This window comes from Pundamilia nyererei, unplaced genomic scaffold (genome assembly GCF_000239375.1).
Source record: "Pundamilia nyererei isolate P.nyererei 1_Seehausen unplaced genomic scaffold, PunNye1.0 scaffold00197, whole genome shotgun sequence".
Classification (NCBI taxonomy): domain Eukaryota; kingdom Metazoa; phylum Chordata; class Actinopteri; order Cichliformes; family Cichlidae; genus Pundamilia; species Pundamilia nyererei.
The window spans coordinates 381,654-406,948 of record NW_005187598.1 but is presented as its reverse complement, the minus strand read 5'-3'; the positions used below and the strand labels follow the sequence as shown (position 1 = coordinate 406,948).

General features: G+C 44.3%; 1 protein-coding gene across 1 annotated transcript; it reads left to right on the top strand.

Annotated features, from left to right (window-relative positions):
* The first annotated feature begins 3,122 nt into the window (after positions 1 to 3,122).
* On the top strand, positions 3,123 to 23,598 carry ncapd3 (non-SMC condensin II complex, subunit D3). The gene is made up of 35 exons (XM_005747426.1): positions 3,123 to 3,229; positions 3,829 to 3,998; positions 4,106 to 4,268; positions 4,835 to 4,998; positions 5,309 to 5,473; positions 5,560 to 5,621; positions 5,697 to 5,784; positions 7,177 to 7,310; positions 9,578 to 9,650; positions 9,785 to 9,910; positions 10,258 to 10,510; positions 10,603 to 10,641; positions 11,718 to 11,810; positions 12,038 to 12,111; positions 12,230 to 12,364; positions 12,443 to 12,663; positions 12,745 to 12,936; positions 13,900 to 13,997; positions 14,079 to 14,188; positions 14,418 to 14,525; positions 16,290 to 16,404; positions 16,635 to 16,730; positions 16,816 to 17,054; positions 17,246 to 17,325; positions 17,601 to 17,738; positions 17,832 to 17,965; positions 18,077 to 18,285; positions 19,594 to 19,704; positions 19,884 to 20,045; positions 20,710 to 20,822; positions 21,091 to 21,152; positions 21,791 to 21,838; positions 22,778 to 22,840; positions 22,947 to 22,989; positions 23,384 to 23,598. The coding sequence occupies exons 1-35, from the start codon at positions 3,178 to 3,180 to the stop codon at positions 23,442 to 23,444; spliced, it is 4,194 nt and encodes a 1,397-aa protein (XP_005747483.1). The 5' UTR covers positions 3,123 to 3,177; the 3' UTR covers positions 23,445 to 23,598.
* The last annotated feature ends 1,697 nt before the right edge of the window (positions 23,599 to 25,295 follow it).

Below are 25,295 nucleotides of genomic sequence, written 5' to 3'. Positions count from 1 at the left end.
TTAGGGTACGTGTTTGAGAATTATACCACGGAGTCAGGTACTTCTGATTAGAGACCTTAGTTTTCATATGGCAGCTGTCACAGGGCGAGAGGCGGGGTACACCCTGGACAGGTCGCCAGTCTGTCGCAGTCCAATGAAACAAGATCTCATTTTAAAGTACATTTTGGCCATCCTGTGATCTCATTTGCCATATTCTCTTAATGTCTTAGAGCTACAGGTATCATTAAGAATGTTGATGTTAGATTGAGTTTTAAATCAGGTTGTGACCATAAAGCTACTCTCACAGCACTGATTTTAGAGTAATGTACAACAAATGTAATGTCATTGAATTTTCCAAACTTTCTTTTCTCCAGTCAGGGTTATGGTGACATTTAAGTTGCTGTTTTGTGTGATTGCACACTGCCCATCACAGCACCCCTCAGTAAGCTGTACAGCAGAAGTGTCAATTCACTTTTATCTATATATCACCAAATTACGACAACAGTTACCTGGTAGTGAGACTGTTAGTCACGCAAATGGTGGACAGAAAGTAATTTTTCAATTTAGAAAAAATAAAATGACTCAATTAACATTTATGTTTTATTTCTTATAACACCTTTTTTCAGTGCTGTTACAGTCCTGGACTGTATGGACTAAGTAGCTGTTAAGCTCATCTTTTTCACATGACGTCTGTGTGCATTACTTACATAATATCAGTATGGCAAGGAGTTTATGACTTATCTGTTTTTCTTTTCTCATAGAAAAGCAAGAAAACTTTTTCAATATGTGAAGTTACAGTACAGCTTCTCCAAATGTGTGCTTCTTTTGCAGTCAGGCTGCTCTTAGAGCATCCACATAAGCTCAGGTAATAAAAGTACAATCAGGAAGTGTACTTTAACATTTGAGGTTTTCAATCGTTTCCTTGGTTTTATAATCGATGGTCTAATAAATGTAAAACAATCTACATTTATTTTACTCGAGTATTTCTTGCTACTTTTGGTTTCTGCTTATAGACTGTGGCAGGGGCGTGGTCTCTGGCCTGTGTTACAGTGAGCTCTCAGGCAGTGGTGAGGTGTGGCAGAGAGGGCAGGTGTGACTGCTCGAGGTGATCATCTTCTTCCTCTCTGTATGTTTAAATAGTGAAGAAGGGCAGCAAGCCAGAGACCACGCCCCTGCCACATAGACTTATATTAATTTATGTTTTTATTATCAACTGCTGGCATTTTCACGGTTTCTCTCCATTGTGGTGTAATCACACTGCTAGCTAAGAAAAGTAACTTAGATCCATTTGTAATCAGTAATTATAGAGCTATTTCTAATCTCTCATTGCTCCGCAAGACATCTGAAGAGTTGTTTATAAGTAACTGAATGAATACCTTTCACCTTTTTGATAAGTACCAATCAGATCCAGACACGGTACAGAAACGGCTCTTACCTGAAGATCAACAGTGATTCAGAGAGTTTGTTATTTCTATCTTGACACAGTTGATCAGTCTGCTTCACTGTCTGATGACACGCAAACAGCTTAAAATAAACAAATGAAGTTCAGTCAGGAGGCTCGTCTCATTTGTGACTCCTCGTCTTTTCTTCCTGCCTGTTTTCTAAAAAGCAGTTTCAGTAGTCCATGCTGAAGGATTTCTCTATTCCATAAATGCATCAGGATGAAGGAGGAAGCTGTAGTAGGAGCTATAATGATGTAAGCACAGGTGTATTTGTTGCAGGAGTGTTTCTACCTTCAGTGTCTGGGAGAGGCGTGTCCACAGCTGGATGAACCATGAAGGGAGGAGAATCCTTCTCACCTTTTTGTCCACAATTTCTGACATTAAAGTTGATCCAACTTTCTGGCCCTCACAAGATATAAAAATACAATGAGTACATCTGCACACTTGTATGCTTGTGTGTTGTTGATGATGACGATTACCGGTAATAGAAATGTGAGTAAGGTACCGAACTCAGGTTTGCTCCCGCTTTATTTTTAAATACGCATACGGTACTTGTATGCGCCCTATGATCCAGTGCGCCTTATGTGTGTGTTAAATACAGTAATGGCACACATAACTGAGACTGCGCCTTTTAGCACAGTGCGCCTTATGGTCGTGAAAATACGGTACACATTTGATTTGAAGGGCCAGCTCTGTTCTGCCCTCTGGACCCAGTGGAGGTGGTGAGTGACAGGAGAACGGTGGCTAAGCTGTCATCCCTGTTGGACAACGTCTCCCACCCCATGCAGCAGACTGTGACAGCACTGAGCAGCTCCTTCAGTGGGAGACTGCGGCACCCACGGTGTGGGACGGAGAGATTTCACAGGTCTTTCCTCCCCACTGCTGTCAGACTCCATAATAAAGACTTTAACTGATCAAACACACACATCCACACATGTGCAATAACACTAAGTGCAATAATCTTTTCTGTCATCGTTGTATTTTTACTCAGTTGTATATAGCATTTGTATTTGTATTCTATTTTTATCTTATTGTATATTTATTTTATTTTATTCCACTGTATATAGTATTTTATTTATTCTATCCTGTACAGCTGTGTACTGTATTTATTCTTATTGTATCCTAATTTTTGCCTCATAACTTTTGCACTGTCCACTTCCTGCTGTGACAAAACAAATTTCCCACGTGTGGGACTAATAAAGGTTATCTTATCTTATCTTATTTACAAGTACAAAATTTTCATGAGCATAATTTGAGCCCATAAACAATGGTGAAACATTCCCACAAACACACTTCTGAACCTTGTGGAAAGCCTTTGCTGAAGAGTTGTTAAAGGGTTAGTTGACATCATATTAAACCCTATGGATTAAGAATGGGCTATAACTCAAGTTTATATGCATGTGAAGACAGAAAAGTGAATACTTTTGGGAATATAGTGTGTATTATAAATACCTTCTTTGCACATTATTATTTATCAGTTGAAACTATCTATATGACTTTAGTATTAGTCATATTAAAACTGTTATGAACTAGTTTATGTTCCAATAAACTAGTTTGAAACTTTGCGACCAGTTTGAACTTTTCTTGCAAATTAAAAAATAATAGCTAACTATTCCAGCCCAGCAGGTGGCAGTATTGAACACTGAGGCTGATAACCAGGAAAAGAAATAAAACGAAGACTTTAGTGCGCATGTCCGGAGTTTTTATATTTGGGCGGGCGAATTAAACGAGAAAGAAAAAGACAAACCAAAATAAGATGGATCTGATATCTGCGTTGCAGTTTCTTCGGTTAAACGATGTCCCAGAAGGTAAAACTCTTTTGTGTGTTATCGAAATGTTACTGAACACCCGGCGGTCTGTCAAACCTGGTTGTTAACGGAGCTGTTTCCTGGGTCATTGAGCCGAGAGATGTACCGTGAAGCGACATTAGTGTAGATTATCTGCCATTAAATAAAGCAGCTGAATATTCAGATTGTCGTCACATTTTATAGCCAGCAGTTGTAATGAACTTAATATCTGTGGATTCATGGCAGACAGAAAACATCGGCTCGTCTGACATTTGACAGGCAAACGTATTAAAAGTAGCAGTAAATGAAAGTCAGTGATTTTGTGATATAAGAGATCATTTTTACAAAGCTCAGAGATTTAGTGGGTGTTTACACAGAGTGCTTAGTTTATGTAAAGTGTAGTTTGTTGTTGTTTTGGTTTATGAGCTGAGTGTAGACTTGTATGTAGTTAAACATGTAAATGATGTCATTTAAAATAAAAAAACTCATCTACTCCTTTTCAAGCATAAACATTGTGTTGACAGAGATTTTCACAAAAACTTGATGTTTTTAAGTTTTTTTCTCTTGTTATTTCAGTTCTGTTTACATGTTTGAGATAATATTATTCTTTCTTTTTCTAGCCTGGGTGGACGCGGTGTGGGAAGTGGAGTTTACTGAAAGGAAGCCACTGGATAAAACTATAGAAGAGGAACTTACAGCCAGGCAAGAGAAGTCTTTCACAGCCCTGTACCAGTGTTTACTGGCCCATGCTGATCAATATCAGTCTGCAGGCAGTGATGGAGCTTCACAGGTAAGCAAATTGCAGTTGCTCAGTCTAAAGTCTTCCTGTAGTCTGTGGTGTCTGTTTCACCATCTGAAGGTAGCAGTCAGCTGACTGTCTCCTATCTTGCATTGCAGAGTGTCTGGGCAGTTCTGGGGGAGAGTGGCATATCAGTCAAGTCTGTGGTGGCTGTGCTGTCCTTCTTTGTCCTGGCAGGAAAGTCTAAAGTGGCCAGTGGCCACCAGAGGGTGAACAGCCTGTGTGCAGCCTCGGTGTACCTATTACTTCTGAGAACTCCAGGTAAGGAAAGTTGAAATGGAAGTAACTACAAGTCTCGGTTCTTGGAGCTAGGTGGAACTAACGTTGATGAGATGATTGTCACTGCTTATTGACTGTAAATTCTAACGTTGGTATAGATGTCTTAATTTTCAAGGAGTGTGTGTGTCTGTTTGTCTATCCTGTGACTTATTTCTAGGAAGCTATCTGGACACACTCAGGCCTGTGAGACTCGTTTAGACACTGAGCCATGGCTCTGTGCTACATGCACATGTTTCTGCATACCTGCCATTCAAAGACACTTTGTGTTGTTTATTTTTTATGTAATATTCAAAACTGAACTGTAAGTGTAAGTTGTTCAAAAATGACAAAATAAAATCCAGGAAGTGGAAGTTCTCTGAACACAACCTGTTGAACCTTGAAGCTGACGTGCTAAAGCAGCAGCAGATAACGATGGGTGTCGCTCTTGTTGACTAAGAATAAAAAACTGAGGCTACAATTCACACGAGCTTAGGAAAAGTGGACAATAAAAGATGTTTGCTTGGGTAAGCGGTGTGAGTGTGTCTGGCTCTCTCTGTTGTTGTTTCTAGGGAGCATTTCCAACAAGGTTTTTCATGAAGTTTTGTTGGACACATGTTTGGACCTGACCCGTCACTGCTGGCCTCAGGATTCTGAAAAGAAACGCAAAAAAGACCTGAAGAGTTCTCAGACGGAGGGAAAACGCTCCAGACCACAGAGGAAAGACAGTCCAGAGGTACACTCCCAAGGATCATTGCAATGTGATGGCTGAATAGTGACTTTGAGACACTCATTTCATAACTAGGTCCAGCTAAGTGTTGGATTTCTTTTGTTCAGACTGTCCGATTGACTTAATGTGGGAGCTAATACAACACCGAGAAGGAATTTTCATTAATTATTCCTCATTTCATTTTCTTAAAACTTTCTGAAGAGAAAAACAAACCAATAAACGGTACTGATCTTTTTGTTGCTAAAGTTGTGTGAAGGTGAGTAAACGTATTCTCTGGTGGAACACATTTATGATCAGACCTATGTGTTATTATCAGATGGAAATGGAGGAGGAGGATGAGGAGGAAGAGGAAGTTCATCTTTCTGGAAAGGAGCTGATGAGGATCAGAGATGCTGTAGCTCTCCTGGTTCAAAGCTTACTGAGACTTCTGCAAACATTCCCACTAAAAGACAGTCCTCAGACCATGATCCACTGTATGCAGGTACCACCTGGTTGTATCTGCACACCTGGTTCGTTCCACACTGTGGAACCTGCAGGTTTTCACAGCGAATCCTTTTCTTTGTCCAGATCTTCAGTAACCTGCTTTACTTTGAACCCACCACTGGCAAACCAGCTTTTGCTGCTGAACAGTGAGTTTTCTTGCTTATTTTGTCTTTTTTAAATGTATCAGAACAAACTGTGATAGTTGTGTAATTTCTGCACAGAGACGTTACCAAACTAAGGAGCATTCCAGAGATGGCTTTCTACGGCCTACAGCTGCTTTGCTTGCCAAAACATGGAGACCAGAAAGAAGTAAGATCCCGTACACTACTTCTAAACTATCTCAGATGTCGTCACAACACTGTAGAATTATTGTTTTTATGGTGACACAGGCTGGCTGCATTCAAAGGTTTGGACTAGCTTCCCCACTAGGTTGCTTCCCTGCCTCTTCAGTTCAGAGAATGGATCCTGACTGTTTGCACTTATGCGCCGAACATCAGTTAGCCTTCTTAAGTTTAGTGAGTGCGGTATTTGAGGGGGGGGCTTCAACGCTCACGTGAGCAGTGACCATGAGACCTGGGAGCAAGGCCTGGCTGATCTGAAGCAGGGTGGTGTTCGCACCTAAACGTGTGGCGAGGGTGTGCTGGGAATGCTCAGACACAACTTTGGAAGCATTCTGAATGAGGCTGGGGACAACTGAACCGTGTTCTGCACCTCCATTGCTGAGGCAGCTGCGAGGTAGTTGGTGCTCGTCGTGGCGATAATCCCTGAATCAAAGTAGCTACCAAGCTGAAGAGTCCTACTGGACTTGGTTAGCCTGTGGGACTTTGGAGGCAGCTGATGAGTATGGGCAGGCCAAACAGCAAGCACCTTGGCTGGTGCTTGAAGCAGAAACTTGGGCGTGGGAGGCAGTCAGGCTATGGAACAAGACTTTCTGACTTCCTTGAAGCAATTCTGGCAAAGCGTCAGGAGACTCAGGAGTGGAAAGCAGTGTTTCACTCCACCGGACCAACTCTTTAGTCTCTCAAAGAGCCTAAATGTCTCTGACATATAGAAGCTGTGAAAACGTGAGATTTTCAAAAAATACTGATGATTTTTGCTGAACTACAGGACATACAGGCATAGAAAGAGGAGTTGCTTCATACAGCTCTCTGCATGCCCTTTCATATGATAAACTGTACTTGATATGGCTTGCAGAATATTTTTGTGACCTGGATGCTAACATTGAAGGTCATAGTCAAATGCAATTCAACCCCAAGTCCTGGGATATCGACATGAAGGTTAAAATGTCGGGTAATATGACGTTTTTATTTGTTTTCACTTTTCGTGTGACCTTGACCCAAAATTAAATCAGCTCGAGCTATTACTAAATTTGAATGTGATTTCTTAAAACCTGTGGAGAGGAAGTTGATCATGTCTTCAGTGCAGTTGGTGGATCATGCGGTCTTCCTCCTGTTCCAGTGGGATCCAAAGGGGCAAACAGTATGTGATGGAATGAACACCACCCGATGAAGCCAACAGAACAAACAAGCTGCGACACGATTCGGAGAAAAATTCAACTGAGAAAATGTTAAAATGCTCTCACAGACTGCTGCAAAATAACGTGACTTCAGCATTTATTGAGGGATGAGACCCATGTGCTACGTTCCCACCATCAAACGTATCATGTCTTCTTTAATGGAGTTTATCTGTTGTGCCATCCAGTCCCTGAGGAGGGTGTTCCACCAGCTCCTCTACGTGATTTTGATGATGAAAAAGGGCAACACTGGGAAGCCGTCCCTCCTCGTACCGAGCCAGACCGTCCTCGCTACTCGTGACCAGGCCATCCAGTTTGTCTGGTAAATAGTTTTGTTTTAATATTGATCTGATGCTTTTTACTTGTCTACATCTCATCGTGGTGGATGTTGGAAAGAAAAGGTTTAAACCTGTTTCAGTTTTTGATGATGACTATAGTTTTGTTAATGAAGGCTTGTCTTTAAAGGAGCCCCTTTTCCATCTATGGGAGCCTCTCTCATCTTATGGCAGACAGGTTAGGCTTCAGTCCCCCACCCTGAGAGACGGGGTCAGGTCACCAGTCTATCTCAGATTCACAGATTCACGTCTGTGGCTGGTTTAGAGTTGCCCGTTAACTGAACCACAGTCTTTGGAAAGTGTCCAGAGAGAATTTAGTTCAATTCTAGTTTATTTATGTTGTAAGGTAAAGAGCTTAAATGGACTGATTCTTATAGAAGCGCTTTTCTACTCTCCCCGAGTACTGAAAGCGCTCTATACAACATGCCACATTCACCCATTCATACAAACACAGAAGAGGGGCCTGAAAACTGAAGGCTCTGCCTCCCATTCTACTTTTAAATACTCTAGGAACAACAAGTAGGCCTGCAGAGCGAGAGCCAAGTGCTCTAATAGGGTGATATGGTACTACAAGGTCATTGAGATAAGATGGGGCCTGATTATTTAAGACCTTGTATGTGAGGAGCAGGATTTTGAATTCAATTCTGGATTTAACAGGAAGCCAAAACAGGAGAAATCTGCTCTCTTTCTAGTCCCTGTCAGGACTCTTGCTGCAGCATTTTGGATCAGCTGAAGGCTTTTCAGGGAGTTTTAGGACTTCCTGAATCCATTTTTAGCATCTACATGGATGTTAAAATCACCCACAATAATTATTTTATCTGAGCTCAGAACTAAATCAGATAAAAAGTCTGAGAGATCAGAGAGAAACTCTGTGTAAGGCCCAGGTGGACGATAGATGATAACAGGACTGGTTTTGCAGCTGGGGTGGACGAGGCGAAGCATCAGGCTTTCAAATGAATTCAAGCTGTCTGTGTATATAATTGATTGTCAGGTGTTGATTCGTTAAAGTAACATGATCATCCTGCTGTAAGCAGGTTTCTGTGAGGCAGAGCACATTTGTTGATCAATTCATGTACTAACAGGGACTTCAAACAGGAAATAGACACACGCAATGTATAATAACCTACGGTTCACTCTTGAGGGTTTTGGTGCTGGTGATGATCCTATGTTGTCCTTTTTTGCTGGGTGGTTGTTTTCTGATGCTTTGGGAGCAGACACGGTGCAGGGGGACGGTGCTCTGCAGAGATGTGTTAAGGTGTTTCACAGCTGTGGTTCATTTCCCCCCAGTTTCAAACAAACTCGAGGGTGGTTTGTTTTTGGTGTGAATGTGATGCAACCCTGATCTGAACGTATGAGTTACAAGTTTGTGCTAAAAACTGTCCCGTAGCCACGTATGCTTTGGTTCTCAGTGCGTGAAGGTGATATAGACATGCAAAGTCTGTAGGGGCTAGCTGTGACATAACACGATTTATCAGAACGAGTCCACAGCACCTTGTATTTATTTTGTTTCTCACGCCTCAGACACATGAGGCTAATGTGGAACAAACCACAGCTGTGGAAGCCTTTTAAGACTGCAGCTGGAATAACAAGGAAGCAGACTGGCTGGTTTGAAGCTGCTTGTCAGTCAGTTGTCTCATTACTTTTGAGCCTCCTTAAGTGGCGACTGTATAACTTAAACAATTAAGTTACGTTTGTTAAATTAAAGGTGAAAGTCTGCACTTCAGTCCCTACTTAATTTAATGATTTTTAAAGGTGTCATTATCCTAATAATAATAATAATAATAATGATAATAATAATAATGGATTGCATTTATAAAGCGCTTTTCCAGGCACCCAAAGCGCTTCACTTCCACTTTTCCTTCACTCCCACATTCACACACTGGTGCAGGCAGCCACAGTTGTAGCCACAGCTGCCCAAGGACACAACGACCAGGACAGAGCGAGCAGGGGATCGAACCGGTGACCTTCCGGTTACAGATGAGCTTCCTAACTCCCTGAACCACGGTCGCCCCAAAAACATTTAGACCTGTTCATATCTGACCATTGGTAGAAATACTGATTGTTCACATTGTTAGAGGCATCAGTTTCAGTATGTGCACACACACAGAGCATCCTAGTCTCTCCTCTACTTCCTGCAGCTGTAAGGACCGGCGCTAATGTGTCACTTGAAGATGTCTGGGATCGTGACTGTTCAGGGATGTTTCTGAACCTTGGAGAGCAGATGTGTGAAAGATTTCTATATTTCTATTTGCAGTCATCTTGTGGACGAGCTGAAGCAGCTGGCACTGCCTTTCCTGCAAATCCTCCTCCAGCACATCTGCTTCCAGGTGAATTCTCCAGCAAACACTCGGCATAAATTCACTTTCTGCAAACGTTCAGAAACTTTCTGCAGCTTAAAATGTACAACGTGACAACAAAGTTGCATTGTTATCATTCATGTTTGTGTTGTGCTGATACACAGATGGTTGAAAAGAATGAGTATCGAAGCCATGGAGCTCAGGCTGTGGGTATGCTGACGTCTCAGATGGCAAGTGAAGACTATGCTTGCTTCATTAAGTGGCTGTGTAACTTCTCCAGAAGCTCAAAGGTAAGGTTTTACTTTAACTGTCTGAGAAATGCTTTCACTTCCTGACACTGGCGTAGCCGCTGCAGGTTTCTGTCTCATCAATGATCTTCAGCTTAAGTCAAACAGCTGCTCAAATGATTTCAGTGTCACAGACAAATGTTTAGTGTCTCCATAAATTTCTGCGACTTCGCTGAAGTTGCAGCACACGTTCAAAGATCAGGATAAAACTCAGAGAGCCTGTTTTAAGCCACTTTAAAAAGAGTGTGTCCACCCTCCTGTGTGATACTCGGTGCATGTTTGAACTTAGCTAAATGTCAGTGAGCTTCATCACCTTCTGTCAGTGGTACTGACTGCGATGGCCTCTACAGATGGTGCACCGGCTGTTCTCTGTGGATGTGGTGATGGTTTTGCTGGAGCAGCCAGAGAGAAGACCGGAGGAGTGTCGAGATCCGGACCTTGGTTGTTTCCTGATGCACAGCTCCCTTATCCAGAACCTGCTCTTTGCTCGACGGATGGATGAATCTCCCACTGTCCAGGGCCATGCTCTGAACTGCCTGGCTCAGTGCCTGGAGCTGCCTTCTCTCAATGCCACCAGAGCCATCCACAACCTCTTCTCTGCCAGTGAGACACCCTCACACACAGGAGCACAGTAAAGACACAGGCCTTCAAACGAAATCATTAAAGTTGTTGTGTTTCCTCTCTGCTCGGTTAAGCTGGAACCCAGACGGTGCTGGAAGGTGAAATCACAGAAGGTAAAGTTTGTTTTTGTTATATTTCCTGTTCCAGGTTAAAAAACAAAGGCCAGTCTGGCTCTCTGTGAATCTCACAGGTATTACATATCCTGGGAAAAGGCGGAAACTTTGTCACAGGACCACAAGACATGAAGAAAGTGACCTTCAGTGTCGCGCTCTGACCCCACTTTGACAGAGATCCATTATGACAATTCCCATAGCTGATAGCTTATCTAAAGACTCTAATAATAGCAGTAGCAGGTGGGCTACGTACACACACCTGAGGAATGTAGTGCCGGCAGCACAACAGTTTTAAAGTGTCATTTTGATATGGATCAGGCAGCCTGTACATTGAGGCCGTTTTCCAGCTAATTTCTAAGAGTGTCATAATGACGCGGTGTATACCGCCATGGCTAGGAGACAGTATAAGCTTTTATCAGTTCTAAACTTCAGTTTGAATCCAGCCTGAGATCAGTAAACACTGAAACAACATGCAGAAGCAGTGCGTGCAAACCTACGCTTCTGTTCACCCTGAGGTCAGAACATGAGCAGAAACCACGTGAGCTACATCTTAGAGGTCATAGTTCATCCATCTCTTTCCACTTATCCAATTCAGGGTTTCTTCACACTGTGAGCTGTGAGAGATGGGCATAGCTGACTACTTATATATACACGATATTATTAGTGTGTTTCAAAGTGTAAGGAGCTGCCAGAAACAACACGTAAGCTCTTAACCCGGGTGCGAGGAGCGATTTTGAGAATTTATCACATTAATGCAGAGAAGTTGGTTCCTGCCAGAAGGACCTGTTTTCTCATTAAAGCATCAGGCTGTTGCGGTGCTCCAGTCAAAGTCCAGCCCTAAAGCCGACTGGACCTGAAGAGAGCTGTGACTGCAGGGCTTATTTCTCTCCTTCTGTAAAGAAAACAAAGGTTCCAGCATAAACATCTCCGACCTGCACGCAGCTAGCACAACAGGAAAGTGCAAAAATAAAGGATGTTACTGCATCTCAGGTGGTGTTCGCCTGAGCCCTGGTAAAGACGGCACTATTTTCTGTTTCACTGACATAACTCTTACTGTGTTGATATGACTGTTTCAGGGACTCTCAGTACCCAGCACACTCTGAAAACCTACCGCACTCTTCCATTCAGGACTGTGGAGCTGAGCAGCACTGACAGCGCTGCGTGTTATGGTGAGAGCTTCCATCAGTCTATCCTTTTCTATTATTGAATAGCTTTAATATCTTATCGTGTACGTGACGGTGCGAGCGGCGGGTATACCCTGGACAAGGTTGCCAGGTTGTCACAAGGCTAACACACATTTAAAGCACTTTTGTCACGTGTTTGTTTTCACTCATGTGTTTTTCATGGTCTGGACCCTGGAGGTCAGTGAATCACATAGTTTCTGTATTTGATGCAGCAAAAGAGAATTTGGCCCTCCTCCTGCGGCGTGTGAAGGATTCAAAGACTAATGTGAGGAAAGCAGCGTTGCAGGTACCTGGAGCTGAACTTAACCAGCAGCAGCCACGATTTAGATTGAAGTCATTTCTTGTGGGGTCCGGGTTGAATATCTGCATGTTCCCAGGCTGACTTGTGTGCTCTTCCTGCACAGGCCCTGCTGGGTCTCCTGAAACACGACGTGATCCCCATGAGTTGGGAGACTCTTCAGACTTTGTCAGAGCGCTGCAGAGACCCAGCTGTGTCTGTGAAAAAGAAGGCCCTGCAGTGTGTGGGGGACCTGCTCAGTGTGAGTGGAGCCACATGCTGATGGGACGGTCACTGAAGTGACCGTGGGCGAGATCTAACCCTAACGTCTCTCTGCCAGGTTAAACCAGAGTGCAGTGTGGTGCAAAAGGCGTGGCTGCAGGGGGTGGTGCCAGCTGTGGCGGACTCTGAGACCTCGGTGCAAGACAAGGCCCTGGAGGCGCTGGACCAGGTGCTGCTCAGTCAGGTCAAACCGTACTCTGCTGGCTGCCACCTGGATGCCAGTCAGAGGCTGATGTGGGAGCTGCTGGGCCTACTGTGTCACCAGTGCCAGAAGCTCAGGTGAAGCCAGCCCAGCGTTTGTCTCGTACGAAACAACATGTTTAATGTTAAATACTGAATGTGTTTGTACCCGGTCTCCAGTCGTTACTTTAGCAAGGCCTTCACCATCTGGTCCAAACAGAAGAAGTTCACCCCGTTATTTGTCTCCAACCTGATCTCACATACTGAGGCTGATCATGCTGCCGGAGCCTGGCTGCTGCTCTCCAAGGTTGTTTCTTCATCCTCCAGACTGCCTCATGGCAAGATTCTGGACGCCTGGGACAAGATGGTCAGGTGGGCAAGTCCAAATCAGTCTGCCACGTTTATGTGAAATAAAATGAGCCCTTTATAATCTGGCCTGTAATTTGGTGGAAAATGGTGAAATCTGCAAACCTTTCTTTGTTTTTGTTTTGTTCTCGCTCCACCTTCTGGATGCAAACTCAGTTCCACCATTTAATAAAAGAACCTGCAGCCCTGCTGTGTATTGTGGGCTTTTTTGGAAACGAAACAAAGAAGGTGAAGAGCAACACTGTACACGGGGGTAGACTGATGCATGATAGGCTTTGTGCGCATACAAACAAATGTATCCCGTTGTAAGGAGGGGGTGACGTGTGACGCAGAAGGAACACTCACCTTTCCCCTCTCTGGGAGATGTGATGTTATTGTGGTTGGTTTAAGGTTTGGACAGCAAAGAGTTGATGTTTTGGAGAGTGGCTGTGGCCACTGTCAGCAGGCGCGGGAAACAGGAATCTGTGCTGTGTTCACATCTTCTTGTGTAACACAAAACTCTTTCACCACCATCACTCGCTCAATCTTTGCCTCCCCCTCAGCAACCAGACACCATGTGCTGCCGTATCATTTCTGACGTGGTGGATTTCTCTCTGACATGTTTTTGTCTTGGTTTTTCTTGTACTTGAAGTAAACTACTTCTTAGGAGATCTTTTTTAACTGTTTCTTCCTGCACCAAACCCGATGACAGTATGTATCATTATTTATCTGAGGTTTGGCCTATCAACACAATAAAAATAATAATGCTTTTGCACTTTTGACACAAGTTGACACAGAGGCTAGACTCTGCAGAGGGTTAACAAATCCCCAAACACACCCTGTAAAATGGTCGAGGGTGACACCAAGTGTAAATGGTCATAAATCACTTCTCACTAACAACAAGTCAGTCTCTTAATGTTAATGTTTTTAGCGATCACTGCTTTGCTATTTGCAGATAAATGTATTAATGATTTGATTGTCTCCTCTTAGATCAAAGGATGTAAACGCAACAACATGCTGTCACATCCTGTGTGTGATGGGAGACATTGCCGTGCATTTAAATGAAGACACAAAGGAAAGGGTCGTCGGTAGGTTGAGCAAGGGGACAGATGGCGGGGGATTCCTGAGAGAAATGATGTGACTCGGTCTCTCTCACCGTCTCTCTGCAGCTGATCTGATGTCTTGGTTGAAGACTTTCACTTTGCCTTTGGAGGTGATCAGCTCTGCTGTTCAGACTCTTTATCAGTTTGGCTGCAGTGACGACATCAAGCAGACTCAGGTTAGAGACATCGATACTTCAGAGGCTGACGTACTTTATGACAGCATTGAAATCCTGTTTTCAGTAACAGAAACAGTTGTTGGTCTCCATCCTGTTTGGATGACGATCAAACACAAGAACAGTTAACCTTGGAAGTTGCAGCAGGAAGCAGGCAGTGCCAAACTCCTGCTCAAAGTTTGAATCCGATATGACTGACGCCCACTGTGAGTGTGTCTTGTGTTTTTGTCAGGCTTTCCTGAACCAGCGCTGTGGGGAGTTGGTGTCTGCCTGCGAGTCATATTTGGCCAGCATAATCCTAACTGACAATGGAGCTCAGAACCTCGACGAGGAGCTGATGGTGAGAATAAACTCTTAGCAGACTTGTCCTCGTTACTCCAGAAATGTCCTTAAACGTTCACTTTGAACTTGTGTTCAGTGGTGTTGACACACCTGCAACCCTCAGTATCTTGTGCTGTTCTCTCTGAAATGACAGCTAGACAAGAACAATTGATCTCTTAACACTTATTTACAAAGCAGCAGCCTAGTGATAGAAACCCAAGCCTCGCTCTCCTCAGCCAGCCTCTTCTAGCTCGCCTCGGGGAATAGCTAGGTCAGCTGCAAAAGATGATCTCTGGGCTGGCCCCTGGGTTTACCCCGGGGCCGCCTCCTGCCCAGAACAGCTCACCCAGAAGTCGCCCAGGAGGATCCTACTCAGATACCTTAACCACTTGACCTGGATGCTTTCAATGCGAAGGCGTTGTACACCCTGAGCCTCTCTTGGATGGCTGAACTTCTCACCCTATCTCTAAGGGAGCAGTCACCCTTCAGACAAAGCTCATTTCTGACACTTGTACCCACAATCCTGTTCTTTCAGTCACTACCCACAGCTCGTGGCCATAGGTGAGGGTAGGGACGTAGATCGACCGGTAAACTAACAGCTCTGCTTTTATGCTCAGCTGTCTCTTTCCCATGACAGACAGAACGCCTGCATCACTGCAGCTGCTGAGCCCCTCATCCCTCAGTGGAACAAGATCCGAGATACATGAACTCCTCTACATGGGGTAGCAACTTGTCCCTGACCCAGAGTGGGCACTCCATCCTCGGAGGTGCTCATTTTAGCATCCACCACTTGATACTCAGCCGTGAACGGCTCAAGTGCGAGCTGGAGGTCCCCACCTGGTGGGGTGGACCACGTCATTCACAAAAAGCAGACATGAGGGAGAAACCTTCCACCACTTGGCTGCGCACAGATACTCTGTCAAGTAAAAGTTCTGAAAGGAACGGTGACAAAGGGCAGCTCTGGAGTCCACCACCCACTGGAAGAGTCGAACTTATTGCCCGTAATGCAGACCAAGCTCTCCCTCTGTACAGGAGCTGATCCACAGCAGCAGGGTGCATACCTGTCCAGGGAAGCTGAGGAGCGGGATTCCCCTGTAGTTGGAGCACATCCTCTGGTCCTCTTTCTCAAAGATGAGAACCACCACCCCGTCTGGCAGACTGGGTTCTCACTCATGGATACCCACTGCAGCCCAGCACCTCTCACACTCGCCAACTCCAAACTGGGACAGAGTCCAGCCCCTCTCTGAGGCTGGCTCCAGAGCCCGAGCCGTGGGTTAAGATGAGACCAGGTAGATATAGCTGGTATCGCTCAACCTCTCCCATGAGGAAGGAGCCGATGTTCCATGACCGAATTGGCAGCCTAGCCAGGGATCCTGCACCCTTGGCTGCCGCCTAACACACATTGCACCCTATTCCTGCAACGCCTCATGGAGCTGGTGGGCCTGCAGGATAATCGAATCACTAATTAGATCACTGCGTAGTTCTATAGCTATTAAAACTCTGCAAGGAATGAAGCCTTTGGGTTTTGGGGTGAACTGTACAAGGCAGGAATTGTTCAGTAATCCTCACGCTTAAGAAAACGTGAGATGAAGAACTGCGAGGCATGAAACAGGTCCAGCCTGTTCTTTAATGTTTGTGGTGTGATGACAGTTTTATCAAAACTTCATTCAGGAAGAACAAAAATCCGATGATGAAAACGCCACGGCGCACGTCTGAAAACCAACATGTGATCAGCCGTGCAGCGCTTGTGGCTCTGATGGACGGGGAACGTTTTGTCTTTCAGGTGAAACATCTCCACACTCTGGGTGTGGCATCACTTCAGTGTCCTGCCAAAGTTAACAAGAGGACAGTGCTGCTAGTGGAATCTGTGCTCACAACACATTCTGAGAAGCTGGCAGGTAGGAAAGACTGATGCTAAAATGCATACTGTGTGTGAGTGAACGTCTCCAGAGACAACAGCACAGCTGCTGGTGTCAGGTGACATTTTGAATGTGCCACCGTTGGAAATCAAGTGAGGTTTCAGGAGCTGTCACATCTTCTTCAAAGTACCACGAAGTCTTGTGCTGTCCAGGGCACGGCCAGGTTAGAAGGCTCTGCTAACCTGTTTGTCTTATTCCATCTTTGACAGAGTGCCAGACTGAGCTGCCAGCTTCACTGCCTCTTTCCCAGTTCAAAGCAAACTGGCTGCCTACCAGAGTAAGAGCCCATGGAGTCATCACTTTAGGTGAGGCGTGTGCGTCCTCCAAGTTTAGCTCTGACTCTTCACTCCGAGCCATGAGCCTAAGTGTTTGTTTGTGACTGTGCTTCAGGTAAATTGGCCCTGCAGAGTGAAGAACTGGCCCAAAAGTACCTGCCCGTGTTTGCCAGGGAGTTGGAGGTTGGCACAGAGGTTTCAGTACGCAGCAACGTGGTTGTGATAATGTGTGATCTGTGCGTGCGATATACCAACATGGTGGATCACTACATTCCCAACATCTCTGCTTGTCTGCGAGACAAAGACGCCGTCATCAGAGAGCAGACTCTCATCATGCTGACCAACCTGCTGCAGGTGAGCTGCTGTCTTTCATGTCACCATACTTCTGTAAGCAGTGCTCTTCATAGCAATGGTCAGATGATGCCCGTTTCAGGATTATGTAATGGAAAATGAAGCAAATGACAGATGTGACGTTACTTTGACATGTTAAACATGGATGGACTTCAGCGCCACCTCTTTTTGCTTTTCTCATGACTACGTTTTAGGAAGAATTTGTGAAATGGAAGGGCTCCCTCTTCTTTGACTTCATGGTGGCTCTCGTTGACCCGGTCCCTGCCATCGTCAGGTAATTCATGCTGTGCATACACGGACAGGACGTGAAAGTGGGGTATGCAACCGCAAATCCATTCATTGTTGAATCCCCGACTGGCATTCACGACAGATTACGCACTCAGCAAACACGTTAATAGGAAGTCCGGTTGATTCGTGCGTAGGAGCAGCTTTCAGGCTGTGGCTTGTGTGTCTGAAGCACGAGGAGCGTTTGTTTTCCTCACTATAGTCCGTATTTGAGTGTTGGTGTCCGTAAAGCTGCTTTCACAAGTATGTTTTACCTCCTTTTAGTCTCACTGAATACTGCCTGCTCCACCTGCTGCTGAAGAAGAACCCAGAAATGTTCAGCCAGCACTTCATTGAGTGCATCTTCCATTTCAACTCCTACACAAAACACAAGTCCTACAACAAATCCTCCCAAAGCGAGAGGTATGACCCCGCTCAGCTTGATTTCTCCTCGCTGTTTCCTCACGTCACGACATGTTTGTTGAGTTTATTCCTTTTCTTTGAACATCCACGCAGAGAACGCGCTCACTTCTCCCTAAAAGGAGAACAGTACCGTGAGAAACGCTTTCGAATCTACTGCTTCCTGTTGGAGCACTTTACAGACGCTCAGCGCTTCAACATCACCAACAAGATCAACCAGACCATTTTAGGTAAACTTAGAAGTAAAGCTTTAGGTTTTTCTTTTCAGAGTTGGGCCTGTTGTTGAAGCACTATTAACCAGAACCTTTGTCTTTTTATATTCTCACCTCCTCCTACATCAGCGTGCTTTGCTGATGAAGAGCTGCCCCTGGATGCAGATGGCGCTAACATTTTGTCAGAGACTTTCAACATCTTGAGCCTTAAAGAGTTTAAGCTGCAGACCATATGTAGTTCAGCAGGCGCTGCTGCAGGGGAGGAAGCAGAGGAGGAGAACATGGCCACCATGGCCAAAGCCGTTCTGCAGGCTGCACAGAAGAAAGTGGTGTCACAGGTGACGAGTTCTCTACATTTAAAATGCATTTGGTTCCTTTGTTCCTCCTCATCTCAGCTTACTGAGGCAGTTGGTTTGCCTCCTTCATCCTGGTTCTGCTCAACAAGTCTTCCTGTCACCAGCTGTTTAGTCACAGGAGACCACGTGATCAACGACACAAACAGCTGTTAGATAACACGTGTTATGTGACCTATACAACTGTAGGACACTAAACTAGGCTTTCCATAAAATGACACACACTTCGAGCGATGCCTAGCACCGCCCATTACCAGTGTGTTACTCAATTTTGTAACCTGGTGTTCTCAGCAGAGCCAGTTTGAATTCATCCACACAGGAGCTCTGTATCTGAAAGTACCGGAGCTCAAAGATTCCCAGGTTACAGGATGCCAGCGAGCCGACAGCAGCAGCTGCTTCCTGCATGCATGCGTTTCTTCTAGAGAAGACTGCAGCGAGTCTGCCGTGGCTCAAAGCACCAGTGTTAATGCTCGTGAGCTTGTGGTGATGGCATCTGTCCTGCATGCAATAACCAATGCAGTGACTATAAAGTGGTTTTGGTAAATGGACTGATTGTTATAGAGCGCTTTTCTACTCTGTACTCAACATGCCACATTCACACAAACACTGTTGTTTGCCACTTCAAATGGTCGGCTAGGCCTGGACTGTAAGGACATCCCCACCTGTGGTGTGGATGCTGTAACCACAAGCAGTAGCTCCCCTAAGCAGCGTTTAGAAAAACTGGTGGTGTTTTGTGCGTCTACCAGAGGTTGGAGGTCATTTACATCTAGAATGATGCTGACTGTTTAGTTTATTTGGCTCAGAAGTCCCTGTGAGGACACGTACTCTGCTGAGGAGGAATCATCTGTTTCAACAGCACAAAACCAAACATCGAGTAGTTAAACCTTAAGTTTAGATTCAAACACATGAAGCTTGTTTGTTTTGCCAGCACAGCCTGAACAGCTTTCTTCTGATTTCTGTCAGTAGTCTACAGAAATGGTGCTCTTGGCTACAACAAAGAACAACTCTAACCTTCCTGTTGCGTTGCGGGGCAAACTGACCTCTGAACTATTTAAAATATTTGTATTTGAAGATGAAGGCTGTCGCGAAGTTGATTCTGAATCTGATGACTCTGATTATGAACCAAATGAGCAAAATGCTGTTTATATCCATCTGAGCGCTGAAGTATAGAGGTCTTCATCCTCAGAGATGCATCAGGCTAAGACGCTCAAAATGTAACTTTTAACGTTTTTATATTTCAGCAGATGAAATATTTGAGATCGATTGAAGGTAATCTGCACTTTTGATCCGCAGGTTAGGAAGAAGGCCTTCATAGAGAACACTGTTCCTCTCATCATTAGCCTGAAGAAGCTGCTGGAGCAGAAGCGCTCTCCTGTTCTCAGAGATCTCGTGGGCTACCTGCAGGTAAGTCCAGCATGCATGATCATATTCACTGATGATCTGCATGAACTATGGAAAATCCACAGCTTTACAGCACTGTTAGCTGCAAAGCATCAGCAGAACAGTTTGTGCTTCTGTTTCTACTAAGAGAGAAAATATTGTAGCGAAGGGAACCGCATTAACCTCTGTGTGTCTGACATCAGGTGACTATGCAGGACTACCGTAATGAGGTGAAGGAGATTCTTTCTGGAGACGAGCAGCTGGCAGCTGAAATGGACTTTGCTCTGAAAATAGCAGAAAAGGAGAGAGCGACAGTGGACCAGCTGGACAACGACAGCCTGGCAGGAGATGGCAAAAAGGCCCAGGTAAGAGCACAGTGCAAAGCACTATGAACCCACTGATTTCACTGTCAAAAGACTTTCTGTGCATACAAATGTGCTAAACTGCAGGTAACGTCCTCTCGCTCGCTTCCAAAACCTGCAGCTGTGCTCCAATCGTCTGACAGGCTCAGATCACGCTGCCTGTGTGGGGTTTACAGACGTCTGAGCGCGCTTGTTTTTAATAAATTAAGGGGACATTTGCTCTTCTAAATAAGCAGAAACAGACAGTCTGTAAAGATGAATATAGAGTTTAAGTAATCTGCTGCTACATGCTGGACGTTCTTCTGGGGAAAAGGAGTCGGTGCTGAGCTGCAGACAGGGGGAGCCCGTGGTTGTACGCCACCGTGGATCATCCTCTGTAGACTGAATGTATGCCTGCTAATCTCTGCATACTGAGTATGAATATAATCCAGGTAGTGTGGATTTGACCAATCTCCAATAACAGCAGGCTAACGTTCATGTTTGCTGGAGCAGCAAGTGACTCCAGAAAGGTCTCACTAAGAACAGGACGCGGGGATTGTGTTACAATGAAACACAGTCCTCACACTTTTGTACAAGTTCCTTGAAATATTTTCTCTAAACGAACGTTCTTCTTCTCATCTGATGGGCTGAGCTATTTATTATCTGAATGATCGTTGTTCCTCCCCAGGGTTCAGCCCAGCGCTCTCCTGTCAGATCCACGGCCCTGCTGCCGTGTACCTTTGCCACACCGCAGCCACCTCGTCCAAACCTCCAGACTGCTAGACTGGCACTCACTGACCGGTAGGCTTCCAGCAGTGTGAGGCACTTACACTCTACTGTAGAGTCTGATTCATATCTGAGATCGCTGTTTGGGCTCCTTCATATGACCAGTAATCACCGGCAGACCGAGCCTTTGGTTCACATTTAGTCTTAGACACAGAAAAGAAGAAGTGCTGGAAATGACCCGGCCACATCCACGAGTTCATATTTGTGAGCAGATGTAAACTTTAGCTGGTTTAATTCAGTACAGTGTGAAGCTACGGCTTAACTTCCTGTGTGTGTCTGTCAGTGTGCGTGGACCCAGGAGGCAGGACGATGTCCAGTCTAAATCAATCGCTCTGGAAGGAACAGGTACTGTTCAGTTCACTGCTTTGAACAAATGTCATTTATGCTGAATGTCTGCCAAGTGGAGAGGAACTCAAGGAAAGCGACACATGTCAAGGAAACATGTGAAGAAGCTTTCATCAGTGCTTGAAGCTTGCAAACATCAGAACTGTACATTCTTCTATTATAACAGTAAATGAAGGGCAGTTTTCATCGTTTTCACTGATCTCACCGTGAAGTGTGACTCTATTGAAACAAGGCAGCAGCAGCATTTCAGTCCAAGAGTTCAGGTGCAGTAATTGTCAAATGTATGCACAAAGTAGCCCATGTAGTCTTTTCATCTTTGAAGTTCGCTGCTCCACACATTAGTTTAGCCTCAGGGTGGTTTGTTCTGTAACAGAGGCTACTGTCAGGGACGGCCCGGATGGACAAATATGTTACGGGACTGAGTCCAGGCATAACCATAAATGTCCTTTCATAATGAGGCCAGCGATGCATCAACAGCATGTAAAACATGTTTGTAGCTCACTGTGTCGTTGTAACCTCAGTGAGCAGGTCTTACTGTCTGATTCTTGTTTGCACGCAGTGTTAGATCCTCACTCTGCATTCCCACAAGTTTTGTGTGTGAGATCCATTGTGACGGTGTTTTCATTTGACTTTTTTAGTGATGGCTAAAGGAGCTGCCAGCGACAGAGCCATCAGCACACCAAAGGGTAAGAGAGAAGTTCCAGGTTGCCTCTGGCAGCTAAAACAGACGCAGGTCCCAAAATGAAGGTTGGAGAGTACAAAAAATGGAAAGTGAGATATTTGGGTATTTAAAATCCCTCTAAACACAGAAGGTAAAGAGCTGAACTTTGTGTTGACAGCAGGAAGCACACCTGCTGTTCTTCACAGACAGAAGAGTAATTCTCCTTCACCAAGCAGGAAATCTGTGGAACAGCTGCAGCGACGTTTGGCTTTATGATTTTGTTGCGCAGGACCAAACTAATGACGACTTCTCCAAAAGGAAAACACATTACAGATTTAAATGGCAAAATTAGCTTAAGTATACTCTTGCTGTTTTAAAAGAACAATAGTGGATGCAAGTTATGATTCATAAGAACTGTCCACAGCAATGGGAGGCGGAGCCTGACGGGTTAGTTTGTAACCTCAGTTTACTGACTAACGATTCAAAGCTGAGAGATCTTTGCTGGTTTTGCTTTTATTTATTCTGCTGCTGTTCTATAGAAATGTCACATTCAATGTGCATCATCGTGCAGAGTATCATTAATGTGTCTGCAGCTATGGGCAGGGGTGGACACAAATAGTGCGGGATTGGACCAGAGCGGGCAGTAATGATCAGAACACGTTAAAAAGTCTGCACTCGGGTCCGTGCATGCACATGTAACGTGTCGGTACGGTTGGGTGAATGAGACGTGCTGTACAAAGAAAAGCATAAGCATGTGTCAGACCTCTCACCAATAAATATATGATGTGCAGTCGTTAGCTTTGTATCTGCTGTGAGCTCAGCGAGGACCTGAAGCAGAGTGGCTCCACTCTCCAAACTCTGCACCGTACTTTACTACATTATGGTACCATACTCTGTTGGTTATAATCTCACTGATGATGTAATCCACAAACCCTCGACTGACCCATCTCTGTTTGTCCACTAGGTGTCAAAATCAACTTGACCTTTGATGAAGGACTCAGCGCAATCCTCAGTGAGCAGGGAACAAGTAGGTTTCTGACCAGGCGCTGACGGTGCCAACGTTCGCTCTGCTTTTTGTGTAGTGAATGAAAACTATCTTCAGCTTGTTTATAACAATCACTGTGTGTCGGCAGGTGAAGAGGGCAGCGTGCTTCATGTGCGATCGAGTGAAGCCCAGTGAGTGCACTTCTCTTTCCTTGGTGTTAGTTTAACTCAGTGCTGGTTCTGCATTAACTGGTTTAGTGCCTGAGCACTACACTTAATGACCATGACAAACACACACACATACACAATCCAGCATCACACTGGGACAGCAGTGAAGACAGGAGCGAGGCAGTAACAAAGTTACTAGTTATTACTGTGGAAACGACCACACCTGATTACTAAGAACAGAGTTACAGAAACATGGCAGCAAACTCCAGAAGACCTGAGCCACACATTGTTGGGTTTGTTTGCTGTGTGGTGTTTGTAGGCCTGCTAGCTTTGTCACATTGTTGTGCTGCTATTACACTACAGTGATCTATGCACGGGACGTGTCAACTGTTTAAACGCAGCTCTGTTGTTTGTTCAGGGCTCCTGGACCGAGGCAGTGGAATGTGCAGTCTCCTCTGCGTCTGAGGAAGAGACTGTAGTGGATACGTCACTCAGTTTGTGTGTGTGTGGGTTGTCTTTATCTACAACAATATCCTTTCTTCTCACTTTGAGGTTTTTTCACTCTTTGTTTAGCTGCTTTTGCACTGATGTATTGATGTACAATATGAAATAAAAGTTCAACATATGGTGTTTCACTGACAGGCTTCTATCATTCATTTCTATTGTCTTTGATGAAGTGGAACAGCATAGCCCTTTATTGTCATTGGCATGTATAATTGTGGGTGCTCCACCGCAGCTGTGCGGGAATAAAATATACATAGTAAGACCGCAGGAATAAATAACAGACACACAAAAGGATAGACAACGTGCCACAGGGACAAACGACATCGTTTCCAAACAGAAGGTCGAACTTCTGTCGTCTTACTGACCGACAGCGTTTCAGATTTAATCATACGTTAAGGGCTGCTGCTCAAGAGGCGGAGCCTCTCAGCCATCATCAGTTCGATGCCAGCATTACAGTAAAAGTTCATCCTGCGTATGACCATCGGCTGATATCTCTCAAGTTATGAAGTCATAAAAAGAGATGTACATGCATAAGTATATAGTGCAACATATGATGCACTATATACATCAAACCACAGGAACATCACTGGGGTTATAAGAGGCACAAAAGCTATTTATTTGGTTTAACCTCTCAAGGACAGAAACGTAATGAAAATGCTGTGAGAGGCCTTGTAGTCACAGCTTTCCCACTTTTTAAATCCTGGCGTGGCAGCTTGGTGGTGTGGTGGTAGCACTGTTGCCTCACAGCACCAAGGACCAGCGTTCAAAGACATGACCTTTGCTCTTTACATGAATTGGAAGGATTTCCACGGTGATGAATGCATTTCTATTAGCATTCAGAACTTTTGTTGGACTGATGTAATTTGCATAGGTTGGCTCGACTACATTAAGTAAAATGATTCATCATTAATGAAGTTGGTCCAACTCAAGTACATTGTTGGAATAACAGAACTGAATAATGCTAAACTAAAGCAATAATAATAATAATACATTTTATTTATAGGCGCCTTTAAGACCCTCAAGGTCACCTTACAATAGCAGCAATACAATTTAGACATGAGGTCAATCAGAAAAAAACGAGCATGAAAGTATAAAAGCTGAGCAAGGTAAAAATGGACTGAGACAGAATCAGGTGTGTGCGATTCTGAATAGATGGTTTTGAGACGTGATTTAAAAGTGGTGAGAGAGTTTGTGGTCCGGAGGTCTGGTGGAAGTGCAAGGTCTCGGGGCAGAACAACTGAAGCACCTTAATCATGTGGAAATCCTTTCCATTATTTTTTATTTGACAAACAGGTGTGAAAAGAAAGAGTGAAAAAAGTGTAACTGAGTCAAAAAGGCATGATGTTGGAATCATGCAGTCATGAGATTCATATGAGAGCTGAGCGCACTATTCCATCTGTCTAGCAAAGGATTTCACATTGGTTATTACAAAAAGGTAACATATGGTCTATTTGTATTTGGTATAAGGTACTAATCAATGTAAAAAAAAAAATAGATAAACATTATGATTAAAAATATTAAAATGAAAAAAATGGGTTGGACATATCTCATTAATCTCACACGAAATAGAAAAATATATTTCTCTAAGCAGAATATTGATCCATGTCTGCACAGTGTTATATGTTTAGAGTTGGCGTGCTTACAGCATTACAGTGGGGACCACAGCGATTTTTAGCAGTAAAATATAAAATTAAGAATGCATACATTGTATCAGGATCTGAAAAGTGAAGTCAATGCAAAAGTGCCATAAACATTGTTATTAATGATCACCAGGGAAAAAGTGCAAGCATTATGAATCTAACTGTAACTGTAGAAATTAATAGTAT